A 23,587-nucleotide genomic window follows, 5' to 3' on the forward strand; every position below is an offset into this window, starting at 1 on the left:
TTCTCTCTTCTGCCCCCATGATAAAAAGAACTGTTTCTTTTGCCCAGTGAGAGATGGAATGCAACAACTAGATCCAAAAATGCATCAGTTCTATTCATGCTTTATTTTGGTTACCCAAATAAAAAAAAAAAACTTTCCAGTACTGATCTCTGGATGGACCTCTGTTCAAAAGCTGCTGCAGTTTTCCCAGCTGTCTGAAGTTGCCCTCCTGTATCAAAGGTGGGGCTGGGACTGTCTCATTTCTCCAGCTGGCTGACTTGTCTACTGGGCTGCAGTTGTGCTACGACTGACCCAGAACACTGGGGTATTTCATGCACTGAAATGTGCCAGCAGAACTGGTGATGAATCTCTCCCATCTAGGAATAGCAGGTTTGGTTACTACCTTTATGAACACTCAGATGGAACAGAGTTGTCCTACAGTTTAAGGTAGCTTGCACAAAATTCTAATAGAGAGAAAGAGAAGGCCACATTCCTTTTAAAGGTATGTGTGTGTGTGTTTTAAGGATCCAATCTTCTGTAAACAAGGCTTAGAGGATCCTTCTGCTCAGAAGACACAACTTCTGGATCCTTCATTAGAAGACATATTCTCATTATATAATACATTTGCTCATATTGTCATGTCATTCAGGAGAAAGTAGGAGTTTTAAAGTATCTTGTACTGAATGGTTCTTTTTGACTATCACTAAGCAGAAGGAAAATATCTGCCCAGTAATCTTGGCTTTTGTGAATCCAAGGAAGAGGCTTGTTTTTATCCAGAGTTCAGGATTCCACTTGTGATCACATAAATTAATTTTAAATTAAAACTCACAATCCTTACCAGCCTAGACAGGACTTAATTCATCAACATGAAGTCTTCACTCTGTACAGTGTGGTTATATTACCTTTCAAACAAATGCCTCTGGAAATGGATCTTGAACTATTAGTCATTCATATAAACAAACCTGAGGAGTTTTACTTCAATCACAGTTTTATACAGCTGTATATTAGCTTCTGTTTCACTAGATCATCACTACTCTTAATTCTTTTACCATTTCAAAGAGTTTGGGATTAATTTAATTACAACATTAGTATAAAAATTGTTCATAATGTAATTGAAACAATACTCATCTTTTATGGCAGAAGACACATGTTTGTAAGATCTGCTTAAGCAAAGTTGTTTACAAATTACTTAATGCTGTGATATGATAGCCATTCTCATCACTTTATCTTTTTTCTGATATCCTTTGTAATCAGAAACTGCATAAGTACATAATGTTTGTATGATAAATTTTAATCTAACTTTATATGGTAGAGCCCTTCAGAATACATATTTTTTTTTCTCCATTTGTACTGTGCTAATGACTTTGGAATTTAAAGGTCATTGTACAGCACAATATGTTGGCTGAAGGAGCCCATGCAATTTTAATAGTGCTTAGCAGGCTGGTGAAAAGAGCAGTCTTTAAGAGTATGCATGTTCTGTGGGAGTTGCTGCTTTATGAAGTGTAGACATTGAAGGAAGAATGCCAGTGGACTGGAAAGTTGTTACAGCTTAATGATATCCTGCAGTTTGATAAATGCCAAGGCAAACCAACCGTGCTCATTTTCAACCTAGGATAAATTGATTTTGTGATAATTTCTTACATGATTAAATAATGTCTTATGTCAATATGATTATTTTCTCTTGCTGTTCATGTAACAGCTTGTCTATGGAAACTTTTCCTTTTCAGTGCACTTTTCTTTTGCCCTGAGAAGTTTATGCACCATGAGCAGGTATATAACAATGAAATATAATTAAAAGTTTGTTGTCTGTGGGTGGGTTTTTGTTTTCATCTTCCCCCTCCCCACCTCCTTACCTCCATGCCATCAATTAAATCCAGCATTAACCAATCTCAAAATAGCAAGATATTTAAGGGAGTGGGTTGTTTGGGTTTTTAGGAAATATTCTCCGGATATCTAGGGATCGGCATTCTGCCACTGGTGGTGGGTATAAACTTAAGCCTAAAGCACAGCATTAAGATTTAGTAAAATATTTCAGGAAAGAATGCACATTGCAAATATCAACATATTGTAATGCAGAAGTAATATGAAAATTGCCTAGAGAATCTTAATTGCTTAGAAGTTGTGGCACATAGAAAATATGCTTAGAAATTATTACTTTCTTTTTTTTATAATTTAATGTTAACCATAAGACTGCCCAAACCAATTTGATTTTCTCTGCCCTCTAACTTCAAGCATCTTTTTTCTTAATAATAATAGAATATACAATAATAGAATATATTGTTTGATATGGACTATGAGCGTTCAGTCTGCCTTTCAGTTTTTAGTGAAGTATCTTTGAAGGGAAGAGAGATAAATTAAATTAAATCCTCGATTTTGTGAGGTGACATGCTTTGAAGTTTTGTTTTAATGTGTGCATACAATCTTTCCAAAAAGCTGAATTGACCTAGGTAAACTTTGTCAACTTAGAGGTTTTGAGCACTCCTGCCCACTCTGATTAAAACAAATACAGTATTGTCTGTTTGACTGCAAGCTCCCCATGAGTGCTGTCTTTTGAAGATACCTAGTATGTTTTGTTAAAGTTACTACTTACATTGTAATATTTCACATAAACTGAAATTGTATTGGTAGTGCTTTGGGTGTGTTAAAAAGAAATTCAGTTGAGTTGAGGAGCATTGATAGGGCAAGCAGTGGCAAACACCAACTGAACTGTGTCTTTAGTGGCATATGGAAGGGTTTCCTCTTAACTTGGTCACTAGCACTGTGCTACAGCAGGCAAAAGCACTTTGCTTTGCTCTCTATTTTTTTTTGGTTTACTTTTTTGTGCTGACATGTTGAATAGTGTTTTGTTGTTGGAAGGAGATGATGAAGACTGATCATGGAATCATAAATTATTTGGGTTGGAAGTACCTTAATCTACTCCAAATCCCTCTGGCAGGAACACATTCCATTAGACCAGGTTGCCCAGTGCCCCATCCAGCCTGGCTTGAACCAGCCCATAGCATTGATGAATTGCCATGTACCAGCTCTTCTCCTCTGATGCTATGTACTGAAAAAATCAAATAATTATGTGCTTCAAAATGCAAATGCAGTAAGGGCACAACATCTCCTGCCAAGTGCACTGAGGAAACAATTAAATTGATCCTTAAATTCTGTTTTGTTCCTCCCATTTCATTTTTTTTTAGAGAAATTTCCCATTCTGTATTTTCCATACTGCTTGAATTAGGCAAAGAGTAGGTTTTGGAAAGGCTAGAGTACGCTCACTGAACTATGTCTGTCTGGTTCTCCTTTCTAGGGGTATTTTTTGTGTCTTTCTCATATGTCTTTTTTCAACCTATATGTGTCATTTGGCTCATTTAAATAAATACACAGGAAAAAAAAAATACAATTCAGTGGAAATCCACTATAAACTCCAGAGTTTAATGTAGTGGATTGTAGTGAATCTTGTAATTTAAAAGAAAGAAGACATTAGAGTAACAGATCTACAGATAGTTTATGTTGATTCGACTTAATGTTTTCCTGGTATTTCCCATGATTACTGTAAATGAATGTGGTTTATAACTGGAGAGAGCTGGTGCTGTTGGACAGTCTGAAATAGCATCAGAACACAAGTTCCATCTTCCTGTTTTTATTAAGTAAATTGTGTGTATATCTGTAATGGAAACCTTACAAGATCTGTCAGGGAATGGGAGAATTTTGTATTTATAAACCCAAGCTGGTTGAAACTCGTCCTCTTGGGAGCAAATAGTGAAGGGTTTTACAAAGACCTACTGAGGGAAGAGAATGTGAGAATTCTTGTGCTTTATTTTGGAATTTCAATGCCCAGACTTCTTCCTCTGAAATAAATTATTTAACTTTATGAACATTAACAAAGGGAACGTAATGCTTTCAGCAGATTCTAATACTAAAATAACAATTCTTCAGCAAAAGATTTTTTTTTTTAATAAGCAGCATTATTTCAACCAGTAACTTTCATAAACTTGAGATTGCCATGCCAATTTCCATTAGTGCACTATGTATGCATTAAATATACCAAAACAAGTGGAGTGTACCTATGCCAGCTGTGATGGCACTGCCTAGAGTAACACAGTATTGACAGTAATATTTTTACTTTGGTCACAGTGTGGATGGGGCAACTGGTTTGGTTTTCAAAAAAATTCTAACACTCCACTTAAAAATCAGTTTTAATTTCATGCTTAGTATTTGTACCTCAGACATAAGTTGTGATAGCTTTGTGTCTGAATTGTCTGCTGTGTTGGAAAAAATACTACATTTTTTGAACAACGTTTCTTCTTCATTCTTTTCATTTCCTTTTAGAAAGTAATACTGAACTTAATCAGAAACTGTACTTAGCTGATTGGGTCAGAGCTTTGTGCAGATTTAAATTATCCAGTCTGTAGTAAAACTTGCCTGAGTTATTTTCAGGTAAATATCTGATTGATTCTAATTTCCCTGTGGATTTTTGTAGCGTAGAGTCCCGTCTGTTTTAAAACAAATACACTTAAGAAAAAATTCTATGCTTCAATGGATTTTTCAGACAAGGACTGAAGCAAGTCCTTATAAATAGCAGAGTTCATAAACCGTGGGTAAGAGTCTCTGTGCATTAAGGTATAAATTTGAAGCTGTGCATCATCAAAGGTGTGTTGTGAGGGTTCCAGCATATTTCGGTTAATAACTTCTCTTACTCTGGAGTCCAGACTGACCTGCGTATTAAAATAGAAAGTCATGTAAATAATAGTGGTGAATAGTACATGTGGGGTCTTAGTTTTATTTCATTGGTTGAAAATGCCATTTTTTTAAAGCATTCCAGCTGGTGTCCTCCAAGACTGTAAAAATTGCTAAATAAACTTATGCAAAAAATGATTCTGTCAAAATTTGGAGTAATATCTTGAGTATAGGTATTGTCCTCACTGAGGTACCTTATTTGAACTAGGCTGTCTGCAATCCCATTATTACTGAGACCGATGGGTTATTTCCAGACCAACTTCCTGCTCTGTAGTAGAGAGCATTTATAATTTTTTGTGACAGTTCATTTCCTGGAGAGTTAGTGCTGCTGTAAAGAGACTGAGTTTGGAGTAAGAGTATGACGCAGGTGGACAATGTAACATGGGAAGCTGTTTCTTAATCAAATTGCTGTTAAAAAGCAGAGTTTATGTGAACCACAGGTAGGGCTATGTAATGATTCCATACAACAGTGTAATTTTTTTCTTTTTTCTGCAAGTCTAGTGCCTGTAGAGAGATAGTAGTGTTGCAGGAATAGACTGGGTAGATTAAAAGCAGCATTTTTTTAAAGTACATACTTATAACTGGCACCAAAAAAAATTAAATTGCAATTTTGCAAGGATGTTGAAGTTTAAAATTCTAGCCTGCTTGGCAGGATTATATTCAAACTGTACTGAGGTGTCTTTGAAACTTGACATATTTGCTAACAGCAAAGTGACAAGTAGTTTCAAAACTTTTGGGGAAGTCATTGTGTTTGTTCTATGCCATATTTTGTCAGCTGCTATTTGAGAAATTTGTACTTTGAAAATAACACTTTATCTGTGGTTACTGTGCTTTTGGAGAAATGTATACACTGTCTTCCAAGTGGAACGAGAAAAGGAATTGATTTGTCCAACAAATAAAAATTGAGTAGGGCAAGGATAATGTGATCAGCCATATATTTGTGCCTCAAACTAAAAATTCCACATCACACCAGGGTAGCACAGGAAGAGCTTCCTTACAACCAGTGAAAGTTGTTTCGACCATCTCACCGCAATGGTGGGTGCTTTCTTCCCCTAAATAGCTACTTGATGGCAGTGGAATGTGGGGGGTGGGTGAAGTTCTCCCTGAGTATTGCTGTAGCTTTAAACACATGTTAGAACTAACTGTGCAAAGAAACATCAAAGAATGTATTAGGGAAAGCAATATACCTCTTTTGGAGAAAGGATAGAAATATAATCTTCATAAATTAGTCTTGCTTTTTCTTCAATGACGCTTTTGTTGGATTCTTGTTTTAGTTCCTCACAGGCCATCCAGAAAAGCATGTTTTCCTCGCTGAATTCTGTTCGCAGAAATTCACGAAAAGCATTTCTGCCAGCTGGAGTAAGCATCAACTTGTCAAATGATTGAGCCCAGGCATTTACTTCTTCGAGAGTGGGAGCAGGGCTTAACGAGGAAGAAGAGTAAAAGGAGAGAAATGAGTGATTGTTACTCGAGCTGTTTGCAGCTGGCAGGAGGCATCTGCCATCACAATGGAACAAAATTGTAAGGTTCATGGGGTTCTGATTCCTCACTGGAACTACCCAAGTGCAAACTTGTGTAAACATATTTATAAGATGTTTTTTGAAATTGTGCTTATCAAAAGCTCTGATGCAGGTGATTGCCTCTGCTTTGATGCAGAAATTGCAGTTTACTGCTCAGAGTAATTGCAACAAAGAAGTACCCGTGCAGCAGCTAGACATTTTTTCTATCCCAAATATTCCTTGTTAAATTATGGTTAAAAATTGAACAAAAATACATATAAAAAAGCAATGCTTCAAACCCTTTGAAAGGTACCCACCTGTATGTTACCATTTTGCAGGTGCTTTTACCTGTCTGAGCATTTCTGAAGAAACTATTGCCAGACTTTTGGGAGGATTTAAGCTCCAGTTTATTATTTTTGTAAGGCTGAGCACTGCCAGTTAAGCTCATTGCATACTTGCTGGATGGGAACAGGGTGTATTTTTAAATTATTTCAGGAAAAAGGGAGACAGTTTACATTGATGGTTTTAATTTGTGATGGGAGTGGGGATGTGCTTATGTGCTGCATACAAATGAAGGAAGATATTATAGATCAGACCTTTGGTTCATTAGAAGATAAAAAAACAAGTGACTTGCAAATTGGGTGTAAATGACAAGCAGATAATAGTTATTTTCATATTTCAGGTAAACCATTGTAATTAATTAGTACGGTTTGTTGGGTTTGTTTCATTTTAGCTTGACAGAACATTTAATGAAGATTATACCTTTCCTCACAGTTTGGAATACCCTCTGCTTGGAGTTCATGAGATGTTCTCCTTGCTCTCTCTTCTTCTTGATTTCTAACAGTAAGACTGCAAAGTAGCAAGCAAAGTTTTAGTAAACTTTATAGAGAAAAAGGCTGAACATGCATCAGATACTTTTCCTTCTATACTAAAAAAATAATTCTAAAAGGACAGAAGCTAATGATAGACACATTACCCACAGTTACATTCTCACCTTATTTTTGTATAAATCTTAAAGCTGTATAAACCTTAAGTGTAGCTGAATGCTGTTTAATATTCTATAATAAAGATTTTTTACAGAAGGAGCATAGTTCCATAAAATATCTCAAGCTGAAGGGACCCGTAAGAATCGTCAGGTCCAATTCTACATATATACACACATAAGTGTGTATGGAATGTATATGTATACATGCATACCCTTTGTCACATACCAAATTCATTCTTCATTGGTTTTTGTACTGTGTATGTTCAGTGCAATGCTTTTACTTACCTGATGCACTGGTTTTATATGAGTTAGGTTTCAAGGCAGGTGGCTTTGGATTTGTTTGCATTTTTTTTTCTCGACTGATGAGGGCTGGTTTGGACTGGTGATACCATGTCACAGGAAAGCCAGAGTTCAGAAACAGGACATAAGATTTAAGTGAGCTAAAGACTACTGTATGTGCTGTTGGAAGGGTAAGCAGCTTTCAGAGTTCAGATGTAGATGGAGCCAGATTGTGTGGTGATTGATTACATCTTAGAAAATTGCTAATATATGCATCAAAATGTGAGGTCTGGAGCACAAAGAGCAGATCTATCATTGCTGAATATAATTTTGAGTTTGTCTGAATGGTAAGACCTGTTAGTAGCATTACAAAAACAAAATTTGCTGCAATCACTAGGGATCACAGACAATTTTTTGTGTCCTATGGAAAGGTAGCTGTGAACTCCTGCTTCTTTCATTAAATGTTAAGATAGCTCTAGTTTTAAAAAACTTCTTTTGTAGTTGTAGATGATTAATTTTCATTTTAACCTGGATTTGAAAATAAAAATACTTTTTTTTGGGAGTGGGGACTACATTCCAGTTCATCCAGGCTATAGTAGTTTAGTGAGAAATGCATGTGCATACACACATGCTGTCATATAATCTGTAAAGCTGCTTAAAATATGTCATATTTTAAGCAATATTTTATATTGACTGTTATTTATATGAAACGGGCCCTCCAGCCTAAACAAGGCAACACAGTTGCTATAACTTCTAAGGAAATACCAAACTTAATTTCTTCATTTGTATCTTACCTTTCTTTCATACTAATATTCTAAGTTTTGCTGCCTTAATGCCTAAGAATCTCATTTATCTCTAGGAAGGTTTTTTGTTAAACCAGTGGATTTTTCTGACTGTTTTGCATTCTATACTCTTGGCCAGGTCTTATTTGCTACCATATTATTTACTGGGCATCTCCTTCTTCATCTTTGTCTACTGTTAGTCCGTATTCTGCAGAGACTTGCTTTTCTTTTTGCCACAGCAGTCCATGTGTTGAAGACACAGGAAAGCTTTTGTATAACTAAGATGGAGAGCAGATACTGCAAACACTTTTCTTTTCAGCAATATCTGAACCGTATGTTCAAACCAATGAACTCTCTCAACTTACCTTTTCAGAAAAAAAAAAGAGAAATAAGTAAGTAGTAATGCGCGTTCTTTTTTCTCTTAGGTTATATGGGTCTAAAGCCTTTACTACCCTTTTTACCAGTGGTTCTGGCCTTTTTAGAATATGTAAAGTTATATGTATTCTTCACACACAGACAGAAGTGATACTCTTGTTAGAGCTATTTTTGGATTGAGGACATCCAACAGAATAGAAGGGAATAGTCTTCAAAGGATAATCCACAGAAAAGGAAAAAGACCAAAGAAATAACAAAAGCTTCCCTAAGAGAACATGCTTCAGAAAATTACTTACAGGCAGGCTCTTTCCCTAGAAATGTACAAGTAAACAATGAAGAGACTAGTGCAATACTGTATCCTCTCAGGATCTGGAAGAGTAACAGGCTGGAGGCCTGGATTTGACTGTAGGAATGAACACGGGCTCTGAGCATCCAGCTGGGAGACTCATTTCAGTTCATTCTAAATCTACTATTAAGAATATGCTGAATATTGGATGTTCAGCAGCTCAGCAGCATGACTCATGGAGACTGTTATTTTTATTCCTATTCATAATCTTTCTGTTCCAAGAGCTTAGGCTATTTTGAGGAAATGGTCTATGAATGGGGAACATAAATAGCTTAATTTTGGTTTGTTTTGCATTTCTTGCTACTAGAAAACAATTGTTAAAAAAAAAAATCAGAAAATATTTTAAAGCCGAAACAACCTACTCTGTTTCTGAGACTGTATTGGTTTCCCAGATGATTCTGAAATGCAAATAGGAATTTTAAGCATCATGAAATTTGGGTATTTTCACAAACCCTATTGAGTAAATTGCTTTCTTTGAATTGTTTGAATAGTGAGATACACAGAAAATGAGCATCCTGGAAAATATCCTGAAAAAAAAGGTAAAATGACAAAAAAACCCCACTTTATCAACAATTTAAAAGGTAAAATGCAAATTTTATATGCCACGACATACTATGTCAGATAAATGTGTCTTATTTTTTCCTTCAATGGAAAACCATTTTTGTGTAATGCAGCTCTGGACTGAGCCACTTGCAATTGCACTGGACAGCTGTTGAAATGGCATTAGAATTTGTATGGCATACTTTAACATTGATGCAGTAGGTAGCAAATAGACCCTGTACAGGCAGAGTGTTAATGTCTCTCTAAATTCTACCTTAGTTTACCTCTAAGCATCTGCTGAATAACTTGGTAGGATCAGAGCCAGAGTTCTTGGTATGTTACAAAAAAAACCAAACCTCCAAGCAGCATTTTGTCCTTGCAAAATATTCACTATTTGCATGAAGGAGGGCAGAATCTTGTGTTTCTTGGCTTCTGATGAGCTGAGTACCAATAGCAAGGAACTGATCAGTCTGCTCTTCCCTTGCCTTCTAATGGTGTTCTCCAAAGCATTTGCCACAAGGTGCTGTTGGAAAACAGCATTAGTAGAATATATTCCTAGCCCAGGCTGTAAGGTTATTTATGACCACTTCCCATCACCTTAGTGCCAGGTTTGCTTGCTCTGAAGTGTTTATGTGGTGGATAGTGAATTTCTAAGAAGCATTCCACTTGCTGCCAGTGTTTTGGCTGAACTCTATGGCTGTTTAAGATTTTTTGTTTATTTGAATGCAAGTTCTGCTCTCACCCATTAAGTAGCACTTCGCCCTCAACAGATACAGGGCTTTTGAGTATGGGAACATTTATTTCAGTTTAGAATGAAATCACTTGGATCTGGAGGAGCTGGTACAAAAGTGAAGGTGAGCACATTGTTAATTTAAGGAATCAAGTGATTCCTTCTCTTTTGCTTGGACTGATAAATTTTCTTCCTTAACGTGAGTGGGACTTTTGTAAAGGGAGTTTTTCTGAATTTTTTTTCTGCTTCAGTCCTCACCTCAGCAAATACCCACAATGTTTAAAGTTTCTGGTCCCAGTGGTTATCTTCATATGAGTTGCAGGTGCCATGAGTTGCAATACGAATTAGTGACAACAGATCCAGTTACCTTCAGGGGAAAAGAAGTGTGCTGGGCACCTGCTAATTCATTTTCTGACCTACAAATTCTTCCACTTTCTCCTAACTCCATTTAACACCTTTGGTGCTGCTTGTCAAGGCCTAAATCTAAAAATAAAGATCTGGCATATTCTGGTATTGCTTTCAGTTTTTAGTGGGAGCCTTGGTGAAGCTCAGTGCTGAGAAGACCCTTCCAGCACAAAATAGACATTACACAGTATTGACAAAAAAAGAGCAATAGAGATACTATGCAGGTATTTCTTCTAAAATCTATTGTTTCAATGGCAGGGGACAGAGTAGAGGGTTGTGTCTAGTAGTAGAGCACAGCTATCTCTTTGTGTGCCAGATCTGCAGAATTATACAAATATTTGCTTCAGTTTATGTTGTCCTGTGCAGAAGCTATGTGTCTCTTCCCTGCTATTCTGTTCCCTAGAGGCTTGAATGAGAGGGGTTACCATGAGCAGCTGCAGCAACAGCACCAACAAAAGCAGCAGGCATTGGACCCTCGATTTCCTGTGCTGAGCTGAGCCTGTGCAGCACCTGGGGTCTCTGGGGTCGTAGCCATCTGCCGTTTGCGTATCTCCGTCCTCTCCGATCCCATGGGCTGCAAGCAACAAAGGAGGGGGGAAATAAGAAACATCTCTCTTTTTTCCTTTTTTATTTGCTTTCAAAGTCTTGCCCAAAAGGCCACAGCCTCAAGGGAACTGAAAAGCTTAAATCGCTGATTTTCCCCCATGGAAGTTCTAAGGTGTTGAATTCTACGGAAAACACTCATTTAAGTGCTGGGATGGAAGGCAAAGGGATAATGAATTCTTCACGTGCATGGGAATACGATGACAAGGGAGTGGTGAGGCAGAGAACAAAAGGTACAAGTGAGGGATCTTGGAGAGCTAGAGCTCTTGGCACGGAGGTGTATCAGCCTAGGAGTTGAAAAGGGTTTCCTGAGGTTTTGACTTCAAGGCTATCCTAAGGAAAATGGCACAGAATATAAGTATTTAGGGCCTATTTTTTTTCTTTTTTCCTTTCTTTCACTTGATTAGCCAATGCAGAGGCTTCAGGATGCTTGATTGAGGCACTGAGCTCTCCTGAAAATCTGGCTTTTGGTGAGTATTGAGGATGTCTCAAACCTGCTGGTTCCCTTTGTAGCAATGGGGGAAGGGCCAATGCTCATTTCTCCATTGAAGGTCTGACTGCCAGAGTCTTTAAAAACTGTTTTCTCTTTGCTTCTGTGAAGGTGAGGAGGAAACACAAAACTAGATAACAATTACATGGTTTTCATTGAGCCCCCCCAACTGAAGACAGCATGAAACAAATTTTGATGGATGCACTGGTTGGTTTTTTTGCAGAGTTGCACAATTGTACAAAGCCTTTTTGGAGACTGCATTTTGCAGAGTGTGCAGATAAGTGGTGTTGATGAAATGACAAGTCCCCTTGAAGTCCCTGTTCATTTCTGACCTATCTGTGAGCTTCACATTTGCTCTACAGCACTTAATAGTGCTCTCTCCGTTATGCTGAAAGTTATGCCATATGTAAGTGACAGATGTCTTTGAGAGATGAAATGCTAGCTTGTACAAAGATGAGTATAGCTTTCTTCATTTTATTTGTATTTGATTTTTGGATACATAGCTAATCATCCTCCTGTGTCACGAGATCCCTTTGTGTAGGCTTGTTTCAGGTTGCTAAATCTTCTTTTGAGGCCATGACAATTGTAGGGGAATTAAAATTAGCTGCTACCAATTTTAAGGGTTTTTTTAATCTATAATATAAGACTTGAATCTAATGAGATAAATACTTGGGGGTCAAAAGTTGCTTTCCTTTCCAAAGTGTTCATCCATGTTTAGGAAATGCTATTGTTTTAACTTGAGGGGGAACATACAGATGGTGTCATGGACTCAACAGAAGTCTCAGGAAAAGAAAGAATGTTGTTTTAGCAGAGTGCAGCACTACATTTTGTGACACTTTGGCTACAGTGTTTTTTTTCAATGTTGAATTTATTTTTGTCTTGTAGAGCTTAATAGGTTTTGTATTTGTGAGAACCACCCACTCTCCCAAGAGACAAATGCATGACACGGTAGCATAAGATGCACCTGTGTAGCAGGAGGAATAAAATACAAGAACAACAATATAGATAGAAATTACAACTAATTTTAAAACTCTGAAGGCCCAGTCTGACAAGCAATGCCTAAATGACCAGAAATAGAAAATGAGAAAAAATAACATAGCTTCCAACTGCCCCTCCCCAACCTTTCTTGTTTCAAAATGTGAAAGGATAACTGAAATGTAGAATGCATTTGTAGATTCCTGTTTCTTCCTGTCAGCTTCAGATTCACATGAATGGAATGAATAAGTATTAATTTCCTTCCAGATACCTATACTTTTTTAAATGGAGCATTTTCACATTTCAATTAGAGAGTGATAGCATATAAAACATTTTTGGAAGGATCATATATCTAACAACATTTCAGGCTGCTTTGGACAGTAAACTGTTATTATGGATTAGAAAAATGTGACTTGGATTCAGACATGTGCTGTTTATATAGCCTGATATATCCACTCTGAGATAATTTGTGTTCACAGATTCATATCTCTAATTCATATTAATAATGAATTCCCCTGGGCTAAATATGATCCAGGGCCCATGTTATAGGATGGCAAGGTAGAGAGCTGAGCAGTGGTGCAGGTTATTACAGAGTTGTAGAAATTCCTTTGGTGCAGATAGTATTAAGTCCCATAGGACAAAACCATGTCAGGCTGGTCAGGTACACAGAACAAGCAATGAGTGACCTATCTCAGTACTGTTTACCTAACTTCAGAAGAGCTCATTTTATGTATGTAGGTATCTTTCTGCTGCTTCTAATATATCCAGAATTTCACTGTAGGATATGGAAGTTTTCCATCACACTTTGCTGCTTCTTGCTGCAACCACCAGAGCTGTGGAATGCTGTCAGGCAGTTGCTGGTTTGAGCTGTGCTACCCATGTGTGCAGGAATGGGTAGTAGATTTATTAATTAAACCAGTGAATATTATTTGTAGGAATTAACAAAATTCCTTGCTCTTTTAGAATACAGCCTCATTAGCAACAATTTAGGCAATTGCTTCATTGATTTGTGGATCTATGGGAATCGAGGTGGTTATTATTTTGCCTTCTGTAGACTTCAGGTTCCTTCAGGGCAAAAAGGAGATGTTTTTTAGACCTCATAGGTCTTCTATTCATGTAATTTTACAGTTGTTACTTCATGACAGCAGATTTCAGACCTCTCTGAAGGTGCTATGGGAATTAAAAAATTGTATGAGAACCTTCTGTACTGGATGTTCTCTGCACTTTGAGAACGGGAGTCTGCCTTCTCTGTCCCCACCATCTGGAGTAGCAATGTACCTTGTTTGAAAATGGGTTAGAGAAGAAAACACGGAGAATTAGAAAACTGGAGATGGACAGCTATCCTGTACATGTTTTCTGAGGAACCCAAAAATGCTTTTAGGCTACTGATGGAATGATGTAAGACACCTTTAACCAAAGGACTTCAACCCCTGCCTTCTCATGCTCTGTTTATACTCAAACTGGATATGGTTTCAGCCAATTGCTGAGTATAACACAAATAGTCAGTAGGGTCCAATTTTGCTAATATTGAATCACTGTGAGGAATCAAATCCTTGAATGGGACAGTCAGTGTCTAGATGGCAAGAGGGGGTTCTGTTGCACAGGTCCTCATAGTGTGGTGTTGGCTGGATCTCACGAGGCTCTGGAACCTGCTTTACTCCTCAGATCCTACATGTAGCTGTCATGTGCCTTGTGACTGCTCCAGCACACACATAATCAATTTCTGGTGATTGTCTGGAGCTACAAAATATCTTCTACCTCCCTAAGCAGTGTATATGAATCTATCCTGCATGACCATTTTTGCATCTGCAGGAAGTTTATTCTGACTATGGACAAGTAACTGGTCACTTACAAGTCTCCTCTGACTACCTGCAGTCTGTGCAGAATTGGGTTGATTTTGTAGCTTTGGAGTTTCTGAATATCCTCCACCCTGGATATTAATGAGCACACTGGAACATAAAGAAACTTGTCCAGGCAGAGGGTCCTGCCTGGAGGAATCCACAGAACCATCCAAATTCCACCTGGAGAGTGCCAAGTACTAAAAAACTTAAATGAGAATGGGGAGTAGGTGTTGAGGTGATCAGCTTGTCTCCAGTTGGTTCATTGTTTCATCTCTGCAGATGCCTAGGTGCAGAGTTTCTGGATCTCTCAAGGAAAGAGATGTCCTTCTCTAGGAAACAATAGCAACAAATTTAGTCCATTATAAAATTGTCCCTAAAGAGCAATGAAACAAAAATTGAGGAAAATTAATGGCACATGTTCTTGCTTCTTATCCTGATAGATAATATCTATGAATCATATAAAAAAAAGTATGGGCTCATATTACTGACTGCTAATAAGTAATTTAAAAAAATAGTCCAAGGATTTAGGCAAGCATCAGAGATGTTACTTTTGACAATAGTGGCAAAACCACTGTATGCCTTAAGAGTAATGCTGAAGTGGTGAGATAAGAATGTTTGTCATAACTTTTCCGCTCCAAAGCATACCTATCTGACATTCAGATTATGAAGCAGTTTTCCATGTGACCTTATAAACACAAAGGAGTGTAAAGGTCAGGAGTGAAAATTATTTCCCTGGTTAAAAACACCTCAGGTGATATTTGGTTTAGTTGTAACATTTATAGTATTTGCTAATTTCTTAGCATAAAGGTGGGCTACCAAGAAAATAGCATTGCCAAAGGAAGAATATTTAAAATCTAAGCCACAAATGTCAATTTGAAAACCAAAATAAAACCTCAACCAAATTTAAAAAAAAAAAAAAAGCCCTAAGCCCAGGAATATGCAGAAGATCGTAGACAAAATTTTATACTTTTATCCCCACTTTATGCTAAAACACAATGACATCTTTTCAGCTCAGAGTGCAAAGATTCTATTACTTAAACTTAATTACTGAGATGTAAGATTTCCTCCTTGGTTGCGGCAGCACATGGAATAAACCAGCACATTACAATCAGGCAGGTGTGCAAGCCTTTAGCTTGTTCTCAGGGCTGATGTGCATGGCCACAGCATGCTGCTTTCCCAGTAACTCCACAGCCTGGGAAGCCCTGTGCTGGAACACTAGCTGACAGCCACTGGAGTGAGGGCACAGATATGGATCATATAGTCCAGTTACTTTTCAGTACATAGTCAGGCCTGGTAAAGCAATGAAAGCCACCTCTTGGTTTCTGCAAGCTTTAGGTGAGGTTATATAGCTCTCACAGTTGCTGCTTTGACTTTGAATCCTCCCAGTAATGATAACCAGTAAGTTGGAAGAGATTCTGTTCTTATCTACTAATGTCATAAGAGGCTTGCAACTGGGGTCAAGTTCCAAATAAATCTCTAAATCTATTTTTTAACAATTCAGATATATTTGGGGCTGCAACAAACTCCCACTGAAGCTTGTGGCAGTTCACTGTCAGCTGAAATATGAACAGGAAACTTGATGCTCGTGCTTCTTCCTTTTCATTGACAAATGTGACAGGCAGGCTTTCTGCATCAAGCAGTGTGCTATTTTAGACAGAAAAGAATTCTAATATATGTTAATGAACTCACCCACACATATGCACATGCTTTAGGCATAGTTGTCAGATTGCCCACTCAGTAGGTTAAGAGTAAGAGCTCCTCGAAAGTTATCTTGTATTATTGGACATTTGGCATATTGTAGTGAGGTGGATGAAATGGTTGAGAGTCTGTGACTGCAAGACAGAGAGTGGCAGCACATGGAATAAACCAGCTTTTTATGTCACTGCTGTGCCCAAGCCTGTTAAAGGCTCAGTGGATAAAGTTACAAGTGGAAGTGTTATCCTGTAACTAACAGCTCTGGGACACTTTCATGTTGAATGTCCAGAAACTGAGCACCTTTGCTTGTTTTACTTAATTTATTTTTCCAGAGGAGCAGCAGCTCAGAGGAGCCAAATTCATCTATCCAGCTTAAAGCATTGCTTTACATTCCAAAAGGAATGGCTAAGAGAATATCACACCCACCTAGTAAGAGGATAATTATGCCTTGATCATATCACCTGTCACAGGTATTTTTCTACCAATGCCTTGGATGTCTTCTGCTCCTCTTTCTTTGGTATTTGGTTCTGCCCAGTTGGCCACCACGAGGCCACTCTCTGCAAAACTTCCTGCACTAAAGTCTTTCTTTGAGTAAAATCTGACTTTCCTGTTAGAAACCTAGTTACCTGGGGCTTCAGTGGGATTTTTGTGTGGGTTTTGTTTGTTTGTCTTTGCTTGGTTGGTTTTTTTAGAGAGATGCCCTATATCTGCTCTGGATAGAGAATTTCTTTAGTTTGGGTTTTATCACAAGAGACTTCATTGGAAATATTACTCTAACATGTAATAAGCAGGCTCACTGTCATTATTTCTCTTGTAATAAGGGAAAGGCATGAAAGAATTCTTTACCAGTTGCATAGAAAAAGCAACAAAAGCAATCTGTTGTTTCTGTCCAGCTGATTAAGTGAATGCTATGACAGTGGAGCCGTATGAATGTAAATGTGGATATAACTTCATCCTATGCTGAGTCCTTCACAAACTAGGTCACTGCAAACTGCAATTAAGTTAAATCAGTGTCAGAATCTTTTCCTCTGCACAGCATAAGCTGTCAGCATCCCTTGCCTTGTCTTCCGTGGCAGCTGGGGTCAGCCTCAGTGGATGCATGTCAGTCACACTGACTGATCAACTCTCTTAGCTAGAACATAAAACCCCACAGAGTTCTCCAGTGCTGGGATTTTTACGACTGCTTCAACCCTGCTTTTCCTGGCTATGATGTCAGAGAAAGTACCTGCTCCTAGTTATTTTTATGCAGCCTGTTTTAAGAAACAATAACATTTAAAAAAATCATTCCTCCTGACATTTTACAAACCTCTCTATTATGCAATGAATCTGATGCCTGCAGCAGTTTACTCTGCTCACTCCCATTATCTCCTCCAGAGTGCTTGGTTGCATTGTGCTTAATTATGAATGGCCTCCAAAAAGCCCGTTTTACTGTACTATGAAGTGACTCACATCACACAGAAGCTCTGACAACTCGCACCGGGTACTGGAGGCACATGGCGCTGTATTAGTCAGTGACTCATTTCACATTGTACTCGGTGCTGAGATCTGACTCACGTCGAACTGTGTGAGAAGCTGACTGACATCGTACTGGTCTGAAAGCTGGTTTGAATCGGAATGACTCACCCTGGAGTGCATTAAGCGGTGATTCACACACTGTTTCCTATTGATTCCGATTGTCGCGATTCACTTCTGATTGTACTACGCTGGCACCTGGCTGCTCTGCAGGGCGGGCACTGTGATAGCAACCCTCTGCCTGGTGAGCACGGCTGTAGTGCCAGCCTGCAGTGTCAGCCAGGAGGAGTCAATTTAATGCTGAAGGGAGATCAGAATTTGGCTTAGCACACATTCACTTTGCCCATGACTTTCTGGGCTTCTTTTCTTCACCTGGTTTTGACGTTTTGAAAACAGCAAGTGAGGAGTAATGAACCTCTAGCTAAGAATCCTCTTACTTCTGAATGCCAGGAGATCTCCAGAGTACTTCCAAGACTTGCTGTGTCCTTTGTCACTTAGTGACAAGAAGATGGGATGAATTTCTCTAAGTGACTGAGTACAGATAGCTGCTTAAATGCTTCAAGTTCATTAACATTTGACCTGAGTTCTAAGAGACAAAAGCACCCTACAATCTGAAACCTCCTCCCTGGTATTTTAAGCTCAGTCCTCAGACATCACTACCCAGTCTCTTCTAAGCAACAGGTAGATGATGCTTCCATGATTAAGTATTTGGGACCAAAGATATCAAAGTAAGTATTGACTTGAGAAGTAGACAAAAAAATTAAAGGGGAAATAAAGTAACTGTTCTCTCAACTTTGAGCATTTTATAAAACACAGTGCTAGTTTTACATTCAGTTGGCTCTGAGTTTACAGAGGCAATCCTAATTTTAACATGGTGTTCCTAATTTTAGGAACCGCAAGTAGGAATCTCCTAGCGGATAATGATTCTGGTGCTCTTTTTAGTTGAACTGGTGTTTATTGCTTCTGGTCTTGTAATACAGCAGTGATGTAGCTACCTGAACAGCCCACAGCTCTGCAGAGCACTGGATTTGATGCTGACATTCTGTTTGTGCAACAGAAGTACAAGGAGACTCCTTACCATTACATCATAGAGACAAGTGCCACATGAAAAGTTTTCATTTTACATTTTTCTACAGAAAAAAATGAAATAATGGAATGGTTGAATAAAGTAAATTACACCACAATTAAATTACTGTAGGTTCTTACTGGAGTATACGAGGATAATCTTATTTCACTTTCTGTATTTGTGTCCAATTTTCGTTAGCTGCCTTTTCTTACCCGCTGACATTACCTAATGACAGAGCTCAGGAAGAGCTCTTTCTCTCTAACGATGCTTGACGAGGCAGGCTGGTACTGGAAGTCTCTCTACGGAAATACTCGCCTGTTGCTGCTTATCTCTCTAACTTGGCAGGGGAGCCCCGGGCTCCGCGAACAGACGCACCACGGGACCCCCTTCACGCTGGGGCGGGGGCACGGATGCCGCCTCATCCTCGTGAGACGAGGCGGAGGGGTTCCGAGCGTGTGGCGGGGGCCGAGCCGAGGTGTTACCTGCGCTGGGCCACGGAGGTGGCGCGGCTCGGGGTGTGATCCTGCCCCAGGGAGGAATCCTGACCCTGCTCCCGGAGCCGAGGTCAGAGCTCGGGTACCCCAGCTCTGCGCTGGGAGCCCCTGGGAAAGGACGTGGCGGTGAGAGCCCAAGCGCCGGGCGCTCCCGGCTTGCAGCTCCCGACCCTCCGGGAGACCGAGGGAAACGCCTTTTGCGCCGAGTCCCTGCCATTCCTCCCGGGGAGCGCGGCCACAGCCGCTGTCCTGCCCCGGCCGCGGGGGCCACCGCCAGCAGAGCAGCTCGTCCCGTCCCGCCCCGTCCCGTCCCGTCCCGTCCCGGCCCGTCCCGCTGCACCTGGGGCGGCTCCAGCTGCGGCGCGGGGGTCGCGGCTGCCGGCGACGAGCCCGCGCCTGCCCGGAGCTCGGGATGCCCTGCCCGGCTGCCGCCGAGCGGGACCCGGCGCTACTTACGGTGTCGGCAGCGGGGCCCGGCCGGGCGTCCTCCCACGCTTCCCCTCCGGTCCCGGCGGGCTGGGCGACCGGGAACGGCGGCTCGCCAGACCCACGCATGCGCCCGGCCCCCGCGGGCTCGTCTCGGTGCGGCCGCGGGTGGGTCCGCTCGCCGTGGCTGGAGCCGGAGGCAGCGAGGCCGGCAGTCCGCGCTCCCCGCCCCGGCACGGCCCGACGGGGTGGGCTGCCGCCGGTCGCCCCTGGCGAGGCGAACACCGGGGGCTGCTACGGCTCAGGGCCGGTTTGCAACGGGATTAAACACAGCAGCGCCCGCACCGCGGCGGCGGACTGGGGAGGGCGCAGGGGAAGCCATGGGACAGACGCTGCAGGGAGAAACACCGGAGAGACCGGCGTGAGAGCGTGTGAGCGGAGAGTGTGTGCGTGTGTATGTATGTGTGTGTGTGTGTGTGTGCGTGTGTGAGCGCTGATGGGAGGGAGTGGGAAGGGCTTGGAGAGGCGGCGGTGCCGCCGTGGGGCTCGGTGCTGGTGCTTCAGGGCTCACAGACGCCTTAGAGGAGAGCCGGGTTTGTCAACCCGGCGCTGGAACATGCTCGCATTTTAAGTAATTGCGTGTTAAGATTCAGGTCTTCCCTCCCCTAGCCGCATCCTTCTTCCCAGCGGCGCAGGGCTCGCCGCTGCCGGGCTCTCTCGGGGCTCGCTCTCCCGTTCCGCGGGGCAGGTGTGACACGGCTGCGGCAGCCGCGCTCCGTGCGGGGCGTGTGCCGGGGGCCGCCGGGCTGGGCGCTCACCCTGCTCCTCGGAGGCGCCCTTGGGAACATCGCCACGTTTCGGGGATAATGATCTGCCGCCTCCAGCCCCCCGGGCCGGCGTCTGCCGGGATAAGGGTTAACGGGACGACTGCGGCTTGCTAGTACCTCCGCCGTTCCCGGGCAGAGCGACACTGACTTCTCGTGAAAACAAGACTGATCCGGTGCGTGAACGCTCCCGGAGCCAGGCACCCGGCTGCCGTCGGGGCTGTTCCCTTCCCGCCCGCGCACTGGGCGCGGAGCAGGGCGGCCGCAGAAGCCGCCCTGCTGGAGCCAGCGGGCCCGGGGCGCTGGGCATGGCAGACGTGACCAGCGGGCTTGGCTGTGGCGCCGGGGGGCTTTGCCGCGGGAGCTCGCCCTGCGCCCCCGAGAGTCCCACGCCGCTGCCGGCCGAGGGCACGTGGGCGGACAGCGGCTTCCCTAGCGTGGGGAGCAGGAGGAGGAGGAGGAGGAGGAGGAAGGGGTGGACGCGGCCCCAGGAGCGGTACTCACGGCGCCAGGAGGCTCGGGGGCAGCGCGGGGCTGCGGCGGCGCGGCTCCGTGGCACGCCGGGCATCTCCGGCGCTCCGGGGGGCGGCGGCGGGGCGGCGGCGGGGCCGGGGCGGGGGCCGGCGGCGGCTCAGCCCAGCGGCTCCGCAGCAGGGCGGCGAGCGGGCAGCGGGCGGGCGCCCCGCTGCCGGCCAGCAGCGCCGCCAAGCCCGCGGGACAGAAGCGGGACTCCGGGGCGTCTCGACGGGGCGCCGAGACGAAGTGCGGGCAAGGCCGGCGGGCAGGGAGCTGTGGCCGCAGGAAGGGGCTGGAGAGCAGAGCTGACAGCGAGGCGAGGGACCTGGCAGGCCTCGGAGTCTGCGGCGAGCGGGGGAGGTGTGGGAGCGGAGGGACGGGGCGGGAAGAGAGAGAGAGAAAGAAAGAGAAACACAAAGTGAGCAACACCGAGGGGGCAGGCGGGGGCCCAGCACACAGTGCTAAGATGAGGGTTGGAATGCTCGCAGCCGCGAACCCACACCCTGCTGCTCTCGCATTCCTTACTCTCCTGTACACTCAGTCTTTTTAACTTTCCTAAGCAGGTCCTTCAGGTGAGGGCCGGAGGACAGCTCTCCTACCCATCCTGTGCCCACTGGGATTCGGAGCTGGCCATAGTGCCAGAGGAGCACGGGAACAAATTTGGCCACTTACAACCTACCCGCAAAGAACACCTCCCAAAAATTCCCCACCCGAAAAGCCAGCCGCAGACGACGGGCAGAGCCGCGGCGTGGCGGGGCGGAATGGAGCCATTGCCGCCGGAACCGTCCAGGGTGCTGAACCGGCCCCGCCGCCTCCGCCGCGGCCGGGGAGCTCGGCGGGCCTGCTCGGATCTGCGGGCGTCAAGGTAAAGTGACCTTGCCCTTCCTCGCTGAGTGCCATTGTCCTGCAGAGAAGAAGCCACCTTTATGGAGCACGGGCCCTGAGCAGGAACGGGCAAAACCTCTTCCTCTGCTTCCCTTTTCTCTAGCAATGATTTCTGTTTTTTTGGGGGGGTTTCATTATTTCATCAAGGTTTAGCTCTACATCCCAAAACATTGTCCCTGTTTCTGGCCTATAACCAGACATCAAAGAGACAGAGAGGAACTGAAGTCTACATAGTGTGAAGAAAGCCCTTCCCACAGTGACAGCGCTGCCCTTGACGGCCAAAGGCACTGCTACAGCCATGGGAGAACATGACTGTGGTGCCATCGATGCCAGGGAAGGTGCTCGTTAGAGCTGAAACCACAGGGAAAGCTGCCATTCCTACACAGAAGGAGAGCTTACTGTTGCTTAGCAGCAGAGAGTCCCCCTAGGTCTGTTTGGAGAAGTGAACTATTGCAGAAACTGGACAATGTTCCCAGGAGAGCAGAAAAAATAGAAAGGTTGATTCCCACCCCAGAACCCCACTCAGTATTCCTCCTGCCCAGTGGCAAGGAACCCTTCTGCAAATCTCTGTCATTTTGGTTGTGGCAGAAAGCATAGAGCTGATGCTGAATCTGTGCCAAACTACAACTGCCAAGGCCCAGACAGGACCTATGGAGGTATTATAAGTTGACAAGTAGGATTAAATGACACTGCCTCACTCCTTGGCAGAGAAAAGGGAACAAAAACTCAGTAAGTGTACTGAGGTGGTTGTTTATGTGGCTTGAGATCAAGAGCAAAGCACCTGTTAACACCATTGGCTTTCGAATTCAGCTCTTGGTCACTCTACCAGGCCAGGCAGTCATTTCTCAGACTGGTGAGTAAATGTGACTCCTCTAAGACTTCTCTAGATGATGGCCCTGGGTGGCATCCTAAACTTAGCAGGAACGCTTGATCAAGTTCAGGTTTAAAATGCTGGCAGAATGTAATCCCTTTGGAAGGTATGTTCTTGTTCCACCATTCATTCCATTCTCTCTCTTAGGAAAGTCATGATCTGTTGTTCCTGCCGATAGCAGAGGGTTTGGAATGAGGTGATCTTTAGGGTCCCTTCCAACCCAAACCAACTAACACCTTATTAAAGAACGCTATATTTTTTTTCAAAATTCACGACACACAGTGATGGTGGGTAGTACTGTATTAAACGATTGTATTTATGCTCCCTAGCATAAATGATGTTATATAAACAAAGCCACCTAAGCTAACTATCTTCCAGTGATTAGGGTTTGTAGGCAACTCGGTCTGTAGGCAGGTACCTCTGCATCACTGCATGTGTACACATCTACATCCTGAAACAGCTGAATGGTGTGGAGGCATAAAGTCCTCACAAAATTGTTAATGTAATAATCTTCTTCTTTCCCAGAGAATGACAGATGCAAGCTGATATCCAGCTGCATAAGACAGAACTGCATAAACAAGGGCTTGGACTTTGATGAAATGGGGTTTAGAGTTGAGAGAGCTGAGAGACACAGACTGGGACCCTTTCTCTCTCTCTAAAGGAATGTGAGCGTGCATTTCTCATGCATGAAACAAAATTCCCTCAGTCATCAGAGCAGCTTGCTCTGCATGTACCTCTGTGACCTTA

At 42.7% G+C, this 23,587-nt stretch overlaps 1 protein-coding gene across 3 annotated transcripts in view; it reads right to left on the minus strand.

Moving 5' to 3' along the window:
• Positions 1-84: 84 nt before the first annotated feature.
• RGS20 (regulator of G protein signaling 20) overlaps positions 85-23,587 on the minus strand; it is a 38,186-nt gene continuing 14,683 nt past the window's right edge. Inside the window, exons 1-5 of one of the 3 annotated variants that reach the window (XM_021555696.3) lie at positions 21,073-21,161; positions 11,068-11,216; positions 6,963-7,049; positions 5,889-6,123; positions 85-4,679 (exon numbers count right to left, since the gene is read on the minus strand). In XM_021555696.3, coding sequence (XP_021411371.1) covers positions 4,491-4,679; positions 5,889-6,123; positions 6,963-7,049; positions 11,068-11,213 — 657 coding nt within the window. In that variant the 5' untranslated portion in view covers positions 11,214-11,216; positions 21,073-21,161 and the 3' untranslated portion in view covers positions 85-4,490. Of the gene's footprint in view, positions 4,680-5,888; positions 6,124-6,962; positions 7,050-11,067; positions 11,217-19,774; positions 19,900-21,072; positions 21,162-23,587 lie in introns of those variants that run through there. The other 2 variants (XM_021555695.3, XM_077783612.1) reach the window with 2 other exon arrangements.

The sequence above is a fragment of the Lonchura striata genome, chromosome 1 (assembly GCF_046129695.1).
Source record: "Lonchura striata isolate bLonStr1 chromosome 1, bLonStr1.mat, whole genome shotgun sequence".
Classification (NCBI taxonomy): domain Eukaryota; kingdom Metazoa; phylum Chordata; class Aves; order Passeriformes; family Estrildidae; genus Lonchura; species Lonchura striata.